Genomic DNA, 20,742 nt, shown 5'->3' with positions numbered 1-20,742 from the left:
ATTTTTTAAACGTTTAAACCCGATCCACAATTTATAAAATTGACGTTAAAACTCAAATGCATATCAAAATAGTTTGAGTGTTCGTAACTGCACATTTACTTCTTCAACACTTCTGTTTATTCTTATTAGTCGTTATCAATATTGTCAACAAATGCTTTAAGTATCGTTTAAACAAAATTGGGAAAGCGATAACGGCCAGCCAAGGAGAGATTTAAATTCTATTCACTGTGAAAACCCCTCGATTACCGATCTAATCGTTCAAACTAAACGGTCGTCAAAGAGCCTAAAATTTGTCGCTAAATTAAATTTTCTTCTACAGTCTGATGGCATTTTGCTCATGATAATATATCAGACTGTTTATGAGATTTGGTGTCTAAGGTAAATTTAAAACTTTTAAGATAATTGGAAATGAAATACAGTCGAACCCCGTTGGCTCGAACTCCCAAGGACCGGCGAAAAAACATCGAATCTCGGAAGATTCGACCCAAGATGCTGACATTCATTTAAAAAAAAAATGTCCTTAACATACATTTCGAGTCAACAAGGAATTCGAGCCAAGCAGGATCGAGTCAACGGGAATCCCGTTGTACTGTACTGATAAAAATATTAAATTATATCTAAAATTTCTAGTAAAGCATATTTATATATACATAAAATATATATCATATCGTTTGATTTCTGTTTATCAGTATAACTAATACTTAGATAATTTACTCTAAAAATTAGAACATAAATAATTTACTTTTTACTATATCGAAATTTGAAAACACTTAGTCGAAATTTCGAAACCACTTAAGTCGAAACCGCACGAAAGTAAGTCGAAATTTCGAGTTCGTTAGTGAAAATTCCGAGATACTTGGTTACAATTTCGAGTTTATGGAGTCGAAATTTTGAGTTAATAAGTCAGGTCAAAATGTCGAGATACACGCATTCATTTTGTTTTTCGAATGGCACAAATGGGTCTCCGTCTTTATAAACAAATTTATGAAACCTACTCAGCTGTTGTTGTTGTTGTTGTTGTTGTTGTGGTTTTTGTTGTTGTTGTTGTTGTTGTTGCTGTCACTGTTGTTTGTTTGTCGTATTTGAATTATAATCACAACGCGTAAAAGAAAAATGTCATTCGACCCATAAAATAAAAGTTTCGATATTGTAACCCTTTCTAAATTATGGTTACACAAGTTACAATCAAATGTTCATAAAACATAAGTTACAATGAGTTACATGTGAGTTTTGAACCGCAGTTTCATTTGATATTAAATTCATCGGTAACATCAAAAAATAAAGCGACACATCTGTCTTGAAATTTGATAAGAAGCTGTCGCCTGAAGCATTTTAACGTCATATATATTCATAAACTTTTTTTTTAATTTGATGTAAGGACATTATAATTGAAGTTTAAGATGAACTTTTCTGAGGTATTAAAACTACATCCTAACGTCTAATAACAAGTGCGTTTAATGAGCCTTTGAAGCAAGAGCTGTTAAATGTACTGAAGTTGTTCAAACTTAGTACGATATTCGTTAAAGAATCAGAATTCAAGATTCAACTTATTTATCAAGCAATTCGAACACAAAGTGTTCCTCATAACATGATAGATATAATACGTTCAATTAAACATACGTGTATAAACAACGATAACATGATAGATTTGATCTTAGACATGAAAAAAGAACTAATAATCAATAATTTTAACATAAAACTTTGTATTTGATACTTCTACATTACACTAACATTTCACTTACACCTCACAGTGAGAACGGACTAACAACTGATAAGTAAATATTCATATCACATTAGTCATGATGAAAGCTAGATTTCTTTTTAAGAAATGTTATGTTAATGGGCCGATTATTCAGTCATTATTGAAGTTAAGGAAGGTGTTTATTCGGTCGTTGTTAACTTTTATTTTTTTAATATTCTGAAAGTTTCATGGATACACGTGAAATCTGGGGTATTTTTCACAAATATTGAGACAACTGATTCAGCCATGCCTGTTTTATTGAAAAATATTAGCATATAACAAAATAGTTAACCTTTAAAAGTTAACAACCATGCCGTTAACAACGTTGTTAATGTTGACAAAGTTCTAAACTATCAGCCCAATATTTGTGAAGCAGATACGAAAGCTTATTATATATTGTTTTAATGTTATCAAATTCAAAACGTGCCTGTTAATTTAATAAACAATCATATCAATGCGATAAACATAGCCATTAACTTAATTCTATAAAGATAATGATTAAAAATAAAAATAAAATGGAACATTATTGTTTTTAAGCTTACATCTAATAGCGTACCAGTGGTAAGCATATCGACTAACCATCTTAAGGGGCGTATCTATAGCAGTTTGAATTGTACGCCTGTACACTTGAGTGAAGTGTTAAAGCTGCACTCTCACAGATATACCGTTTTTACAACTTTTTTTTTGTCTTGGAAAGAGCAATTTTTTGCGGAATTATCTGCAAACCAATGATATCAGATTGCTGACAAAAATTTAGATCGTAGACTTTCATATTAATGTTCGAAAATTAATGTTTTATGGTTTAAAACGTTACTAACGGTTTAAGAAAAATGCATAAAACATCAACTTTTTAACCTAAATATAAAAATCTGCGATCTAATTTTTGTCAACAGTCTTATATAACTATTTTCCATGGAAGTTCGCCAAAAAATTCTGGTTCCAAGACAAAAAAATAAAAAATAAATGTCAAAACGTTCAATCTGTGAGAGTGCAGCTTTAACATGTGACATTCTCGTGCACCAGACGCTATATATACCATATGATTTAATACTATTTTATTGCATAAGATAACATTTGACAATGAGAATATCAATGCAAAATTTAACACAATATTTAAACCGACATTATAAAATCAAGCATGCAAAGGGATTGGGTCACGAGTGTTGCCAACATCAGTTACGGCCCTCTCCCGAGCACGTACCATATACGTTAGATTTAGTACTGCCTAACCTTTTATGAATGAGAATGACATGTAAAGGTTAATCTTTATTTTGGTCTGAATATGTAATACTGTATGGAGGCGATAGGAGTGTCCCCTGTCGTAGGAATGATTTGAACGAAAAATCTTTATGGGAACTACTTTCAAATATCCATTCTCTCACTGTCAAATAACGAACAACCTTAACAAGTGGAAACAGTTACATCTTATGACAAAACAATGACTTAAGTGAATGATTGTCTGTTTAAATTGTTTGTTTAAATGCAATTGTTTTTGTCTTTCGTAATTTTGAACATTGTATATGTTGTGTTTGAATTGTGTCTTGTTTGTTATTGTTTCAATGAGAAATGTATACTAATACGTTTGTAGAATCCATTGAGGATCACATTGCAAACAAGATACTTATGTAACTTAATGTGTTATCTTTATGAAATAAAGTTGTTGTTATTATTATTATTATAATCATTATTATTACTATTATTATTATTATTATTATTATTATTATTACTATTATTATTATTATTATTATTATTATTATTATTATTATTATTATTATTATTATTTATTATTATTATTATTATTATTATTATCATCATCATTATTATTATTATTATTATTTTTATTATTATTATTATTATATAATAATAATATTATTATTATTATTATATACAGTTAACAACCATTTGTATTCAATTGTTCCTTATTTTGACTTTAAACCTCTTGCAATCGCGCGGAAATAGAAGTTTATTTGTATGCCCGGGGGTGCTCATGGAGTAAGCATAGGTACATCCCTGATCTTGATGTATGTGATCTTTTTATTACAACATTATTTACAATGTTTTGATTGTTCTTGTTATATGCTCCTTGCCAAGATAAATCTATGTATCTTAAATATAATCGAAATAAAACACAATATGCATATAAACTTTTTAATGTCAACGAAATATCAAAAGATGCTCATAAATTAAATACAATAAATATTGTTATAATACAACCGGTTGACTTCCATGAGTATACATTTACATGTTATACTGTTTACTCGCAATATTGCACCAGTCCATTGTTACACCGTTTTACCAGGGATTGGCTGGACCGAAAGTCAAAGTCCCCGCTATTTCTCGGACCTGAGGAGGAGGCGGGGCGGTAACTATTGACTGGTGCATAAGGCGCAACGTAGTTTTTCTTAGTTTACACTGTTAAGGTAATCCATCCATCATTATTACAAAAATACAAAAATGCTACTGGTAAAGTTTCATTTTAAAGTTAAATAAAATCCGAGTTTGAAGTTATCACCGAGAGCAGAATGTTATTTAAGAAACGAATTAATACAAATGCTGTATAATCATTGTTCAATTATGTTTGATTACCTCCCTTTAATACAATCGAAACTCGTTTTCTCAAACTCCCAGGGACCGGCGAAAATACCTCGAGATTCAAAATATTCGAGCCAAGCCGGAATTTTAAATTTATGGTTAAATAAATTGATCCTTTAAATCCAGTTCGAGCCTTCGGGGAATTCGAGCCAAGCGAGTTCGAGCCAATGGGGTTCGACTGTATATCATATCACAATAGAAGCGTCATTATGGTTTTAAAAAATGTAATCCATGTAAACATATTATGGTTAATCAATATAAATTAAACATAGCAATACTATCGATGCTGCCTTCTTACATACACTTACACATCTTTGCATGCTAATGACGGATGGATTACCTTAAATAATATTAATTTAATTCATTTCATGAAAAAGTACAAACTACAACAAAAACTCAATATAAGCAAAACTTGCTGAATTATCAGAAGTTCAACGCTTATAAAGAACATGTTCTTTGGTATCATACAGTTTATTCCGTGGTTGTAAAAGCTGTACTCTCACAGATTTGCCGTTTTGATAACTTTTTACTTTTTGTCTTGGAATAAGTCAATTTTTGCGTAAATATCTGCAAGCAAGAAATAAAAGACTGCTGAAAAAAGATCAGATCGCAGATTTAGATATTTCCGTTTGATATTAATGTTTTATGGTAAAAAGCGTTACTAACAGTTTAAGAAAAATGCATAAAACATCATTTTTTTTTTAATTTTAAATATGAAAATCTGTGATCTTTTTTTTGTCAGCAGTCTTGTATCATTGGTTTCCATGCATGTTCGCAAAAATTGGCTCGTTCCTTAAACAATTGTCAAAACGTTTAATCTGTGAGAGTGCAGCTTTAAATTGATTTCGATTAAACATAAATCTGTATGTGTAAAGGTACATTACAGTTTCACCCACAGAATGTCGCCTGGCCAATTTGTGAATGCGTCTTTTATTTGTAGCTCTGTCATATCAAATACTTTGTGTGGCCTGAACGACCGCTCATAAAGATAATATAAAATGTATTTTCCTGATTCATTTGTATGGTGCATCCATTCCATCAAAATATAGCGGACGTCGACCTCTTTGAAGAAAGAAAAGGCTCCCTTCAGGGCCAAACCTTCATATCCTTCGATGTCAATTTTCATGAATACAGGATTATCACCAAACATGTTCACAATTTCATCGAGCTTAATGGTTATAATACTGTTTTCTGTATCTTTTGGTTCGCCTTTGGATGACTTTATGATTCTTGTCCCTCCAACATTGTCATCTACTTGCTTCAGGTTAACATACGACGTTTCATTCGAGATTCCGTTCCAGATCAGCGTAACATTATCTCCTAGTCTACCATATCGCAATGACGTTGATAGCATCTGTAGATTGACTTTGTTCGCATCTACGGAGGTTACTCGTCTTCCTAGTTTAGCTATTGGAATCGTAAACACACCTATGTTACAACCAAGGTCTAAAAACTCCATCGAAGCGTTATCCTCCATCAGCATCCACACGCGCTGCACATTGGCCTTCTCCCAGAATCCATCCGTAAGGATTGAATGAGAGATTACCGTGTCCTCTTTTGAATCGTACACACAGATTGGCGACTGCGATTCGTCCGGATTTCGAAGGTATGCAATATTGCAATCATTTGCAAGAGAAGCTTCTGCACTTGCCATATCAAAAAGTCTGATGTTAGTTTCTTTTCTTACTTTTGCTAACCCCATACTTTGGTTTTCAAATTTGGTGTGTGTTTGGTGTTCTTTGCTTGTATTCCTTTTCCCTTCACTGGCCCTCGTAATTTGGTTTTCAAATTTGGTGTGTGTTTGGTGTTTTTTGCTTGTATTCTTTTCTCCTTCACTGATTGAATCAACTTCTTTAAGCTGCCTTTCTGTTTTTATTTCTTGTATTCGCTCTAATATCTGGTAAGGAATGGCATTCGAACTAGGCGTCAATTGTTGTATTACAAGCACTAAAAATATGCACGATAAAAGTATTCCGAATATTGTCTTTTTAAAAGTGGACATTGTTGGATAATATTCAATCCTGTTTATTTATTTCGATATGTTTCAAATATACAACACTAAATAATAAATGAATGATATTTCAGAGATAAAGTTTAAAGAAAGGTGTACTGAAATCACAAAAATGAATGTGCACGCCTAATGGTCATCATTTATGAATCCGGAAATGAAAAGACAATTTTGACAACCTTGACAGCGTTTATGCCCCATACCCTTATGTAATCTATTGGTCAGCGTATCGATAAGACTTCTAAATTAAAATCGATTTCCACACACATGGATGGCGGGTTAAACAGTATAATTATTTATTGAGTAAATAAATATCATTAAATTTAACTAGTTATTATTAAAGTGACTCTCATATTCAAAATAAATACATACACATGTATAACAAACATAAATGTTGAGTGATAAACTTTAACTATTTACTTAATAATGTATTTATGGAAAATATTAATTACTGATAACAATATTGTAACAGTGTATTTTATAGCTGAAAAAAAAGTAAACGATTGGTACTGTGATGTACTATCGTCTCATAAGGTAGAAATAACGAGTTTTCTTCGCATTTCTTTCAACTCGGAATCCTTCATAAGAACCATTGTTATCGACATTTAGTCATCCTTTCAGGTATACAAATGTATTAATTGTGATAAATCTTATTTGAGTGTAAGAGTGCCTCTTTAATGTACAGGTCCCGTTACAAAATGATTTTGTGGCCACGTAGCTGTTAACTAAAAACATTTATTAAGGTTTTTTTTATCTGTACTTAAATCGTATGCTTTTGTTTTGTTTTGTTTTGATAATTTTAGTTGAATAAGTTAATCATGAAAGTGCATTAAAAGTGAAAATGCATGACCCAGTTCTTTCTTGCGAAACTCAGCCTAAAGATGGAACGAAAGGTCGACTGGTTTATTGAAAATGAACGCAATTTTTATCGTACAGATAATCAAGTGCGAATGAAAATATAAAGACGCATGCATGTCAAACAATAAAACATTGTTTTTTCCTCCCAACTTAATGGAAAATGACAACAATATGAAACAAACGCATTTACCCAAAAGCTAGATTTCGAAAGCTACAAAGTCGTTTTTCAGTTTTTTTCCCATATATGGTTAAATGCTACTTTATTTTATCACTATTTTAGAGGCTCAAAAATGGATAGATCCTTCCAATGTTTGGATAACAGTTACTTCTCTCATACATAGGGTTAGTGATGATGCTATGGATTGAAACATCTCAATGGCGATACTTTTTTGGTTTTTCAATATGGGTAGATTCATAGTTAAAATAAATTTGGATAGGGAGATATTTTTTTCCAATTTAAGATCCATGTAGAAAGCTTATAACCACAACTTTCAGACTTGATTTTCACCAACTCTCAAATCAGTTGATATCTTAACCAAATGCTATCGTTGTAAAACATCACAGCATCAGTTTAAAGACAGTTTACTTTGTTTTGCAAATGCTGTATATCCGATAGTGTACAGTTCGTGTCTTGTTTATGCACCAGTCAATTGTTACCACGTCTACCCCCCCCCCCCAAGCCCCCCCCCCCCCCCCAGGTCCGGGGGTATACCGGGGATAGCCAGGGAAATGGGCCGTGTTTTTACCTTTCAGGTGGCCCCGAAGGGCCGGGTGAATGTTTTGTCTTCGCGCCAAATATAGCGGGGAATGGGATTTACCTAGGGTCCCTGGGGTGTTGGGGCATTTGGCGGGGATTTTATCAGCAGTTTGTCCCCGCAGGGCGGGGATTTTACCCGGGCTTTGCTTGACCGAAAGTCAAAGACCCCGCTATTCCCCGGACCTGGGAGGGCCGTGGTTACAATTGATTGGTGCATTATATACTTTGATAATTGGAGAAAGTAATTTACCCTTAATAATTTCTTTTTGAAATGACAAAATGGTATATTGAAAATGAATGATATAATTTTCTAAAGTATCACACAAACACGTAATGTAATATTTCAAAATGTTTTGCCTTTATTAGAAAACTATCATAAAAAAAGTGACGGCATCGCTGAAAAACTATAAAAACATTGTAGCAAATAATACCACTTATTCGAACGTTATCTTCATCGTACTAAGATCTGAACCCACGATATCCAAAACATTGTTGAAAAAATGATGCAGCATAGACACAAGTTTATTAAGTTGAAATTTTGCACACGCGGGGCTGGTGCATATGACGGCCATAGCCATCTATAAACGTAAAAGCCTACGTGACATCAACATGTGTACCTGAAAACAACAACATTGTCCCCACTACAATTGCAGAAAATCAAATGCAATTAAGTGCGGTTCATATTACATATGTTTACAATAAGTATACTGTTAAACATTTAGTAAGGATCACCAGGCCTATCTGTACAAATAATACTATCACATGAAATAAAAATTTGTTCATGATAGCTATAGAATGAAATATATAAACCTTTCCCTATGCACAACGGTTCAAAAACGTGTTTGATTTTAAACAGAGTTTTGAATTAGCACAAGGACTTTTCCGAAGGTGCTCATTTCTATTATATGATAAATTAATTAGTGTCTTAATTTAAACTCATTTATTTTACAACGATTGTGAAACAAGTTATTACAACACTATATTGATCACTCTCGTTGACACGATATTACTCGAGAGTGTGGTCTTGTGTTGTGGGGGAAACCGGAGTACCCGGGGAAAACCCACTTGTCCGGCTTGTAGACCACAAACCAAACTCACATGCCCCCAGGCCGGGAATCGAACCCGTGTTGCCTAGGTGAGAAACGAGTGCTCTATTCGGACAACCGAAGTAGTAACTGCTTACTGCTGTTCACGCTGGTCTGATTGGTAGAATTTTAAGAAAATTCAGAATAAAATAGTCACATTAACATAAAAAAGGTCGTATTCGTACCCTTCTTCTTGTAAATTGTTTCTAAAAAATATAATACAATGAATTATGATAAATTTTATAGACTACCGCAGCTCTATAGAATTATGAACAGTGTAATCATCCTAAACAAACCAGGGTTATAGGTTATCTAATCAAGTGCATTATTTAAGCACTGGTTACACGGCATTTTTCGTCATTTCTAATATTGTATTACTAAAGTAGTCATGTTCGCTAACATCCGAGCTTTGATATTTGTTTGCGCAATTGCATCAACCAGTATGTTAAATTATTTAAATTTTATTTTTACTTAATTAAAATAAGTTTAAATTAGTTTTGATGAAAATAGTTTGTTTGGGGGTTACAAGCTCCGTTCCATTCAGCGTCATCTCAATTTTATACTCGGAAGGATTCACAATCGACTGATATAGCTATCAACATCTTTTAACATGTATAACATAAACTACAATAAAACGTGTGTTTTTATTTCAGTCAATACGGTCAAGCTCCAAGGTAAGAATACATACGTTCTAGTTTAAGATAAATCGGAAATTAGATAAACAAGTCATTTTAAAGTTTGAAAGGGATTTTTTTTTCACACTTTTGCGCACAAATGGGTTTCTTTTCCAACAGTACGCAATACTTCTAAATAATGTTGAATTAAGACCAAGAAGGAAATATGTTCAAGCCTTTCTACTCAGTGGTGAAAAGGGGATCATCTTAACGTGAGAATGTACATTGGCAGCCAATGTGTTAGTTTAAACTTAATTTATTTGACAAATAGCATACAAACATACATACGGTATATGTATAGAAATGATTTACATCAATGTGTTCGAAGATCAGAAAACAATATATAACTTATACTAATTTTGTTCCTCTACTTAGATAAAGTGCATAAAACAGATGATACATGATATATGCTACGTTGACAATAAGTATAATTGATATATATTTTTTCTTCTTAACATTATCTAAAAATGATAAGAAATGAAAATGCAGATGTGTTAGTAGGGAATTGAGGATAATTCACTTGACAAATTCAATTAATTCATTTATTGTTACAGACGTACATATTTTTGTATGAAAATTGGAATGATCATAGGGAAATGCGATTTTTCTTTTCGAAATGCAAAAGTTTATTTGAAATTACTTATTTGCGATTTCCCCACATTTCCCTAAATTTCCTGTAACATCACGTACCGGACCATATATAACATTCGAATATTATCTCATTCGCGTTTCTGCCGCTTTCAAAATGTCAATTCAAAGCAAGATTTAAAAGTTGCATGCTGCAATAACTCGTCGTAGCTTCAGTCGCAAGAGAGCGTATTTAACAGAACATGTGTTCTCATTTAAAATAGAGACAGTTCTTCGGGGTCCGAGCGATGGAAATACTGAATTCACATTTGATAAATTTGATACAAAATACACGGAATCTTTTGATCGCGTTATAATACAAACTATTGCCTGATACATGATCTAAATACTGAGATTAGCGGGGAGGGGAATGTTGATTGATTGACATCGATTATTACAATCTTTTTATGTGATCACAGAAAAAAGTATTTTCGTAATCATCTTAAAAAAGAAATGTCAGATTTCATGATGGAAATAGGAAACAGGATTGGTTTGACGATTTGTGTAAACATAAGTATGAAATATATAAAAATGCAGTACGTCAATTTAATCTACCCACTCTAATATTGATAGGGCATTTTTGTATCACTCGAAGAAAGACTTAAAGTATCAGTTTCTCAAGTCTAAAAATATATTTAACTTTGCACGTTGTCGTTAAATGAATGATCTCAGACGAAAGACCCTAAGATAATTTCGGAAGATATTTAAACCATCGAAAATTGTAAATGGTGCCGGTAATATCACTAACGAGGAATTTCGGACTTTTTTTAGTAACCTCATGTCAGGTGTTGACTCTCGTGATAATGAACACTATGACTTTTGTTGGCCAGTTTGATGCAGAGATAGAACATAATGTTACGTTTGATTCGTTGGATGCACCTATCACAAATGATGAAATTAAAAACACAATTTGGAAACAAGGCTGAAATAAGGCAGCCTCTATTGACAATTAATTACACGAGTATTTTAAGGTGTCAGTTCCACTAATCATTGGGCCATTGAATTCCTTTTTTAATCTTATATTGGACATGTGGTAATTTCCAAGTTCTTGGCTATCTGGTGTTATTTTCACAATCCAATAAAAAGGTGATCAATCAGATCCAAATAATTATTGGGGGATAAATCTTACTAGCTTTTTTTTCAAAGTTTTTCACTGTTATATTGAATGAAAGACTAAAAGCGTGGGCAGAGAAAAATAGTATATGAACAGACGCGCAGTTCGGGTTTAAAAATAAGTACAGTTCTGTGGATCCTGTTTTTATTTTGAACTCATTTATTCAAAAGCAGTTTGAAAGGAAAAAGAAGCTGTAATGTTGTTTTATTGATTATATAAAAGCTTACGATTGTATTGATAGAAAAATATTCTGGAATAAATTTATTAAGTTAGAAATAGATGGTAAAGCTTTGTCCCTAGTTAGATCAATGTATAATGAAATGAAATTCTGTGGAAAAACGCATAATGATCAGCTTTTTTAATAGTGACATTGGCCTGTTTCAAGGAGAGATAACCTTGTCGATTTGCTTTTGCTATTCCTTAATGATATTGAAATGCATTTACAAGAAAACCCTGCCGTCGGAATGAACATTGACCATATTTCAATTTATTTGCTTAAGTTTGCAGACGATGCGGTTATTTTATAGTAGACTAAGGCAGGATTGCAGAATTCTCTAAAAAGTTTACATTCATACTGTTGCAAATGGAACATCACTGTAATCATCGATACAACTAAGATAATGGTGTTCAGGAAGGGTGATAGACTAGTGATTAATGATAAATGGTTTTATGACAACAAGGAAGTTGAACTTGTTAGCTCGTTTAATTATCTAGGAATTGTATTTAGTAGTGGCGGTGCGTTTATTCAAGCTACAAAAACTTAAGCTGGAAAAAGGTTGAGATCACTCGACTCTTTGCATCGGATGGCGCTAGTCCGTAATATTAAAGTTCCAATAGACATACTGTTAATTCAGTTTGATGTATACGTATTATCAGTCCTTAACTATGCTTATGAAGTCTGGGGGTATATAGATTTGAACCTGGTAGCAAGAGTCCACAAAAAGTTTTGTAAATGGGTTTTAAATGTGAAACAGTCAACCAATATTTTGGCTTTGTATGGAGAGTTGGGCACGTTTCCATTGCATATCGAAAGACATGTAAGAATGGTATTTCTTAAAACTTCATATAGTCAAGAAAAAACATTGCATTTTAAATGTTATATTACAGGATCATATTTATAGTGTTGAACATCATTCTTCTACGAACAGGGCATCAACGGTTAAGAAGATTATCCAATCATGGGTGTTACCCTGGGTCGGTAAAAATGGACGTATTTGTTTCCGTACTAAAAGTAAACTCTTGGAAGTAGCAATTGGGTGTCGGGGTTAGACTTGTCTTCGTCTCTAGATGTGTTCAAAGAAATGAAGACAAATTTTGAACACTCCTCATATCTCTGTCTTGTTAAAAATACAATAGAAGTATTTTATCTAAACTATGCTTATCATCCCAAAAACTTGATGTAGAAATAGGTCGACACAATATGGTTTCTAGGAAAGAAAGAAAATATACACTCTGTAATTTAAATGATATCGAGGTCGAGTTTCATTTCGTCCTCAAATGTCCAGTATATGCGGACCTTAGACGTCAATATATTCCGAAGTATTACTACACTCATACGAGTTTGATGAAATATATTGTTAAACTGGAAAGTAATAACCAAACCATCCTAAGGAAGCGCTTAACTGTGATAGGTCCTTCAAATTACGAGATTCCTTAATAAAGTATTACTATTTGCTATGTTTTGCCCTCTGTGTACTGTTGACTGTATCATTAACTGTAGTGGTAAAACTTAAATCTGTAGATCCTTAGGGCATACGAGATGTACAAATAATCTTGTTTCTTTTGTGTTGTTGTTTGTTGTTTGTTTTGTTTTGTATTATTAATATCCTACTCAGTAATTAAACTCAGTGGAGAGAAAAAGCATATAGCATGGTCGCTCGTGATTATAGGTGTCTATCATATGTTTCCGGTTTGGATAGAAAATTTGGACCCTAGGGCACGCGCGTTAGCCGGTAACAAGGCTTGCGAAGTAACCCGCCATGAAGCGTGCCCGAGGGTTGGATTTTTTGATCGGAACCGGAAAAACATGATTGATATGTTTTCTTGCATATCTAAAATTTTCAATTTGTGGAAAATTGACGTAGAGAACGCACTTTTGTCCATTTCACTAAAACGCGCGTGCGACGTTGTTAACTGACGTAATAAAACGCAGTAATTTTAATCATTATTAACGTCAAATAGTTCCTCTAAAACTCGCGTTTTTACGACAATTTACTTTTAATTTTAATTAAAAGTATTGCATACTAATATATATTTGAATGCGCCTTATTGAAATGGCATAATATACTTTTCATAAACCATACAATAAAAATAAATAAGAAGTGGATTGTTATTGCGCGTGACTTATCTTAAATGGGGGGTGTAAGGCGGGGCTTTTTCAGCACTGGTCACATGACCGGAAAACTCGGTAAACTTCGTTTCCGCAAAATATCTTATCCTCGGTTTTGAATGCACCTATCTTACACTCTCCGCCATAGAAGATACTTTAAATATATGCAGTACTCAATTTCAACAAATTGACAGATCTGTTTTCGGAATCATCTTTTTTTGAAATCTACAACTGGCCAATCTGGTTTAAAATATTTTCAATAAACAATGTTTTTGGGTACAGAAAAGTTCTGGACAATTTAAATATTAGCCATTGTGTTCATTTCATTTCATAAGGTGATAGTGTGCTAGTGGTATTTGTGTTTGCGTCTTGACCAATAGGTAGTGTGTTTATGATCCACCAGTGATACTTTATCATAGCCTCCAAAACATTGGCTACCAGTACTACAATTTCAATCAAAGATGCATTATCTTTAATCAGCCATAAAATAAAAATGGTATGCTTCGGCACAATTTGGCATAAAGAAATTAACAATTATAGAATGTCATGATCTGGCCCCAATATCATGAAAATACTTAAGGCCAATCTCAATGTTAATCTCAACTCGTTGTATTGCATTAAAGCATAGTTTTATTCAAAATCTTACATTTTTTATACATTCTGAAAACTTATTTTCTCATAGAATGTGTTATTGAAAGATTTTGACAATATTTCAAAGAAAACTAACCCTAAAGCAAAACATATACTTGAGTAATTTTAAAAGGCAATGAATTGTACTCAAATACAGTTTTGACGGTAAAATATTTTTCACATGGAATCTTGACCAAAGGCCTTAATCAACATGTTCTATGATAGAATGCGGATTTAAAAGGCGTAAATACATATACGATTTTTAATGCTATGAGGTAAAATGAATTGAGTCTGAGATTGAGATTTGACTTAAGTATTTTCGTGATATTGGGGCCAGGTAGTGGCTTGTACTGGCGGTTCTCTTATAGATTCTAGGAGAGAACGCATATCGTTTGTCATGTAATTGTAATTCGGTTTTTTCAGCGTGTTATGATGACGCAGATTGCATCAACATCGAAGTGAGTTGTCCATGGTTCATAATTTGTATAGAAATAAGCTGTGTCTGCAGCTTCCACAAACGCCAATTGGGCAGCAGTGAAAAACACCAACTGAGCAACCGCGAAAAAAGCCAATTGGGACGCCTGGTAGCTTGAATGTTGTCCATTTTCGATGAGTAATAAAGTAACAAACATTAGATATCAAAGCTTACTTTTATACGTCCCCATATAGAATTTGTGTTACTCTCATCCCTGATAAGTAAACCATCTGGGTATTTGACCGTGCTGGAAATCCTTATCTTGCGAACGAGCAAAGAAAAAATATGTTGTATGTTGTTTATGTAACTAGTTGTTTTACTACGCACAAAAGAGTTACAGCTAGACAATACATTTAAACATTATTTTGATTAACTGAGGAGGGAGAAAAAGCATCTACAATAGCCACTCGTGTATGATAAGTTCATCCCAACCCTCGCGCAGGGTGTTTTATAGAATATCGGTAAATATTGTTTCCGCAAAACAATCTATGCTCGGGCCATGAAGGATATTTTTATCTATAATTTAAAAAAGGGACTAGTATACTAATGGCCAAAAGTCTTGTCCGGTCTACAACAACTAAAATATCCAAAAGTCTTGTCCGGTCTACAACAGCTAAAATACCCAAAAGTCTTGTCCAGTCTACAACAACTAAAATATCCAAAAGTCTTGTCCGGTCTACAACAACTAAAATATCCAAAAGTCTTGTCCGGTCTACAACAACTAAAATATCCAAAAGTCTTGTCCGGTCTACAACAGCTAAAATATCATAAAGTTTTGTCCGGTCTACAACAACTAAAATATCCAAAAGTCTTGTCCGGTCTACAACAACTAAAATATCCAAAAGTCTTGTCCGGTCTACAACAACTAAAATATCCAAAAGTCGTGTCCGGTCTACAACAACTAAAATATCCAAAAGTCGTGTCCGGTCAACAACAACTAAAATATCCAAAAGTCTTGTCCGGTCTACAACAACTAAAATATCCAAAAGTCTTGTCCGGTCTACAACAACTAAAATATCCAAAAGTCTTGTCCGGTCTACAGCAACTAAAATTTCATAAAGTCTTGTCCGGTCTACAACAACTAAAATATCCAAAAGTCATGTCCGGTCTACAACAACTAAAATATCCAAAAGTCTTGTCCGGTCTACAACAACTAAAATATCCAAAAGTCTTGTCCGGTCTACAACAACTAAAATATCCAAAAGTCATGTCCGGTCTACAACAACTAAAATATCCAAAAGTCTTGTCCGGTCTACAACAACTAAAATATCCAAAAGTCTTGTGAGGTCTACAAAAACTACAATATCTGTTTTGTTTTATATCGCACACTCATAAATTTGGTATCGATGGAAAGAGGACATTAATATGCATTCAATGGGAAAAGAATATTGGAATTTAAGCCAGTACTGCCGGTACAGTAATGTGTTGAAAATTGGCTTGAGGATTTGCAAGGCACAAATGAAACCCATACCGGACACGACTTATGGCCATTAATATATGTTAACATAATTACCAACAAGCTGTGTGATCTCATATGACAAACGGCATTCCGTGTTGAAAATTCCAGCTTGATCATTGACATTCGGCACTCGACATTACTATTGAACTGGCTCAGAATACGTCAATCAACAAATGACAAACTGCGGTCGACATGGAACCATAGGCTATCTATATGGGAGTAATCAATGACAATCTGCTGTCGACATTGAATGTCGAATAAGCCCGACAAAAGGCTATCTATATGATGGTAATCAATGTCGAACTTAATTAACAAATACGACATTTAACTGAAACTCTATGTCAAACTTGCTCGACAAAAACATCCGCCAATTAGAAAATGAATGTTGACTGGCTCCATAAACGACATTTATCATTCAGAAAACACTAGTAGTGATTAATTGTAGTGTTTTAACGTATATTTTGTATATCTAAGTTTAAATTGATTGCCAGTGAAATGTTTTATTGAATAAAGAATTAAGATTCCTAAGAATAAAGTCATTAAGTTTAACTGCTAAATTGAAATTATTAAGAGATACATCAATTTCAGTGTAGTTAAATATAAATCCGAGCTTGTTTACGATTGAAAATGGCCGAGGTGTTCTGAATGCTTTGCAAGTAAACATTTGGATTCATATAAGCTTGGATTTTTTCTTTTGGAAAAAAACGCTTTGATAATTTACAACATACGATAAATGCTTAAAAATGACAAAGAAATGACAAAATCAACATATAGACAAACATCAAAACACTGTAAGAAGTACACCTCATTTTAACTCTAGCACCAGGTTCGCGTCTAACAGGTGTGCTTATGAACATTTCTGATAACCAAACATATTTGGAAAAGTCGTGATGAAAAGTTCATAGCTTATAACTTTTTAATTTCGTTCACGGTATTGTCATTTAAGAACATTTTTAATTACATCAGAAATGTGCACTAAATAGAAGTACCAAGGGACCTGAAAACATGCACTTTTAACAATTTTACATTTGTATGACCTTTCTGAATAATAGGAACAGTCAGTTGCTTTTTCATCGTACAACACTCGGGATACGACATGATTCAAATCTGCTTTCTGGTTTCAAATATAAATTGTTCAGCTCTCGTTAATATAGCGTAGTCATTGGTTTTAACATGGTCGGTATGAAGTGTTATGTGGATCAAATCATTATCATTTCGCTACTGCTTCCTGTCAGAAATGCGATATGATCCACTTCTTAAATCGGTTGCTCAGTCCTAAACTGCTCCATGGCGCCGTATTAATAGCCTACGCCGGATATAGCTTACGCGGACCAGAATACGTTGACTATAAAACCGTGCACAGCTTACACCGAATACAGCTCACCGTTAGTACACGTTAAGATGTTGTATATAGCTCTCCGTATATAGTTCTAAATGATGATGATAGTGGTTGTTCAACGATGGAATGTAGGGGATCAGCCACAATGATATGTCAGCATTCGGAATGGCAGGGAGCCACGACTAACGGCGGTTTTTGTCACGTGCGCAAGCGGATATAAGGATACACATGGATACTATTTTGTTCAATATAAAACGATTAATTGTTCGTTTCAGTGTAACACCCGTTGGCTCGATATCGCTTGGCTCGATTTCCTCGTTGGCTCTAACATGATGTAAAGAAAAAATGTAAATTCTCACTCTATGTTATTCCTGCTTGTCTCGATATTCGCCAAGCTCGAAGTATTTTGGCCGGTCCCTTTGATATCATGCTTTGATATCGAGCTAACGGGTTTCTACTGAACAAATAGGTCGGGAATACAAATATGTTTTGTGTCAAAATGATTAAGACTACCCAATAAACAATGTCTCGTAATTTCTTGATGATAAGAACACTACATGTATTGACAACAATGGTAAAAAATATTGAACTTTAATTAAGATAGCGGCTAAACTTTTCGCCAGAGGGTTAAAATATGTTTTTTGGTGCAAAAAGGTGCATGGACATGTTCTTTATTAATACAATTACATTGATGGTTAGCTCCATGATTTATATTAGATTTGTGATTATATTTGCTATATATGCTTGCGTTAAACAGACTCGCTCATGTCTTGTAAAATGCACTTTATGACGATATAAAGTGTTAAAAATCATTAGAAGTGTTAAAACTAAAACACTTACGGCTGGGACCCTTCAATAATTGTTGATAGATGCGCAAATATTGTCTATAAAGTCCACGGTTGTGAATAAGTCAAGGTAAAATAATCCCTGAGCTCAACGTATGTTAGAGTCCTTGTTGGCGAGCTGTTTTGTTGTTAGTTTTGCCTTCGGAACTCCTCGGCCATTTTTTTCAAAAACAACCTCGGATGTATGCAGGTACATCAGATGAAGTAGTTCGTAAAAAAATAAATTATATCATTAATTAATTGTAGTGTTTTAGAGTTGTATTTATTGATCTAAGTTTACATTGATTACCATTGAATTGTATTATTGAATCCCAAGAGTTAGGTCACAAAGTTTAACTGCTAAATAAAATTACTACGCGGTTTACTTTCGGCGGACTTAAACGTACCACTTTTTGAGTATGTAAACCGTCCAAATACATCCGAGGTTGTTTTCGATAAAATGGCCGAGGAGCTCCGAATGGTTAGTTTTGTTATTTTTTCTTGACTACACAGACGTGGGTTCGCTCCCCACTACAACCAATGTATTTTTTTATACTTAACTACTTATTCTAATTGTTTTGCAATTTCGGTACCAAAGTTTACACTATTTATGATCAAACAGATAAATTACCGTGAAAAAAGTTAGTCCTAAACATGAGCTCGTTCCTTCAAACGATAATTTTGTTTTGTTCTGTTCATAAGATCATGTGTATGATATAAGTTTACGTTATTCGTCACATTTTCAAGCGAGCCAAATAATACAAAGAATTCAAACTTGTTTGTCCCCTTTTATGATACAGCATATAGACACAGTTTGTTGAGTGTAATTTCGGCATACGTGGCGCTGGTGCATACGACGGACATCTATGAAAATAAAAGCGTACGTGACAACAACATGTGTACCTGACAAAAACATTGTTCCCACTATAGGTCAGAAAAACAGACGCAATTCTGCTGTTCATTTGACATATGTTTACAAATAGTATACTGTTCAACGTTTACTAAGGATCAACAACCAACAACGCACTTGCATATCTGTACTTTGAAACTTATTAAAGTGACGCTCTCAATACATACACATGTAAAACAAACATCACTTGTGACTGATAAACCATACCTACTTACTAAATAATGCATTTATGGAAAATATTGATTACTGATAACAAGATTGTAACCGTGTGAATATTAAATGGTTGGTGAATGCTCAAAGATTTACTGTAGTCTTCTATATTCGCATAAGAAAGAAATACCGCGTTTTATGCTCATTTCCTACGAACTAAACTCGGTATTCTTCATAAGAACCATTGTTTTCGACATTTATTCATCCTTTTTGGAATATTAAAAGAATGCTATTAATTGTGGTAAATCTTATTTAGGAGTAAGACTGCATCTTTAACTAAAACATACATAAAATACAGTCGAAACCAGTAGGTTTGACATTCCAGTGACTGGCTAAAATGCTTCTAGCCTCGCGAATATCAAGATAAGCGGGAATGCTTACATACAACAACTTTGTCCTTTACATCAAGTTCGAGCCAACAAAGAAATCGAGCCAAGCAATATCGAGCCAATGGGTTTCGATTGTCCTATTATAGCTTTTAAACACATGAAACAAAGGGAGGGAAGAGAAGTCTATTGGAATACATGCCTGTCACCCAATACGTTGTGAGCTAGAACCATGAGTAATTCACCATGGCTTATCACGAAAGGACACCAGTACTCGTTTCGACAAAAAACGGACTCTAGAGTGATTGGTTTCTTCACAATGGAGCCAAAATAATTTCGTTTAAAATAAAATAAGTGCAAGGACGCTGCGAAGATGCTTATTTTTGTACATTATACACGTGTTAGTATATACTTTGTTATAGTTAAAGATTTTAAGTATGTACTAACAAAAATATATAGCTTAATGCCACACAGTTACATAACCAATTATTCTGCGTAATTTCACACTAAGTATGATGGTCTACATACTTTTATGTAAACCATCCACTATATGGGCCAGGCACTGTGTATCTCTACCGGTTCACCTGATTTAAATCAAGAACGGATACTGCTGATTTACTGATTGAAATGAGTTGCACATTGAAGTATACAGCCTTCTCATTGGACAAAACAAATGTTGAACACTGACTTTTGATTTGCTGGTCCGATTTGTAGCATTGTAAGAAAATGAAGAAGAAAACAACATTTTAAAAAGATCCTGTAAAAACTCTAATAAAAAAGTAAT

The 20,742-nt window shown here is 33.6% G+C and overlaps 1 protein-coding gene and 1 long non-coding RNA gene across 2 annotated transcripts; one reads left to right on the top strand and one right to left on the bottom strand.

Moving 5' to 3' along the window:
- Positions 1–5,213: 5,213 nt before the first annotated feature.
- On the bottom strand, positions 5,214–5,987 carry LOC128204656 (uncharacterized). Its single transcript, XM_052906056.1, has one exon. The coding sequence runs from the start codon at positions 5,985–5,987 to the stop codon at positions 5,214–5,216; it is 774 nt and encodes a 257-aa protein (XP_052762016.1).
- A 3,427-nt stretch (positions 5,988–9,414) lies between these two features.
- Positions 9,415–14,937, top strand: LOC128205633 (uncharacterized). The gene is made up of 3 exons (XR_008256297.1): positions 9,415–9,481; positions 9,695–9,715; positions 14,839–14,937. It is a non-coding gene; the product is annotated as an uncharacterized LOC128205633 (long non-coding RNA).
- Positions 14,938–20,742: the final 5,805 nt, after the last annotated feature.

The sequence above is a fragment of the Mya arenaria genome, chromosome 10 (genome assembly GCF_026914265.1).
Source record: "Mya arenaria isolate MELC-2E11 chromosome 10, ASM2691426v1".
Lineage (NCBI taxonomy): Eukaryota > Metazoa > Mollusca > Bivalvia > Myida > Myidae > Mya > Mya arenaria.
The sequence above is the reverse complement of the archived record's forward strand: the minus strand, read 5'-3'. Positions and strand labels throughout refer to the sequence as shown.

Coding starts and splice junctions, on each gene's coding strand:
- LOC128204656 (XM_052906056.1), bottom strand. CDS start 5,987: ATGGCAAGTGCAGAAGCTTCTCTTGCAAATGATTGCAATATTGCATAC.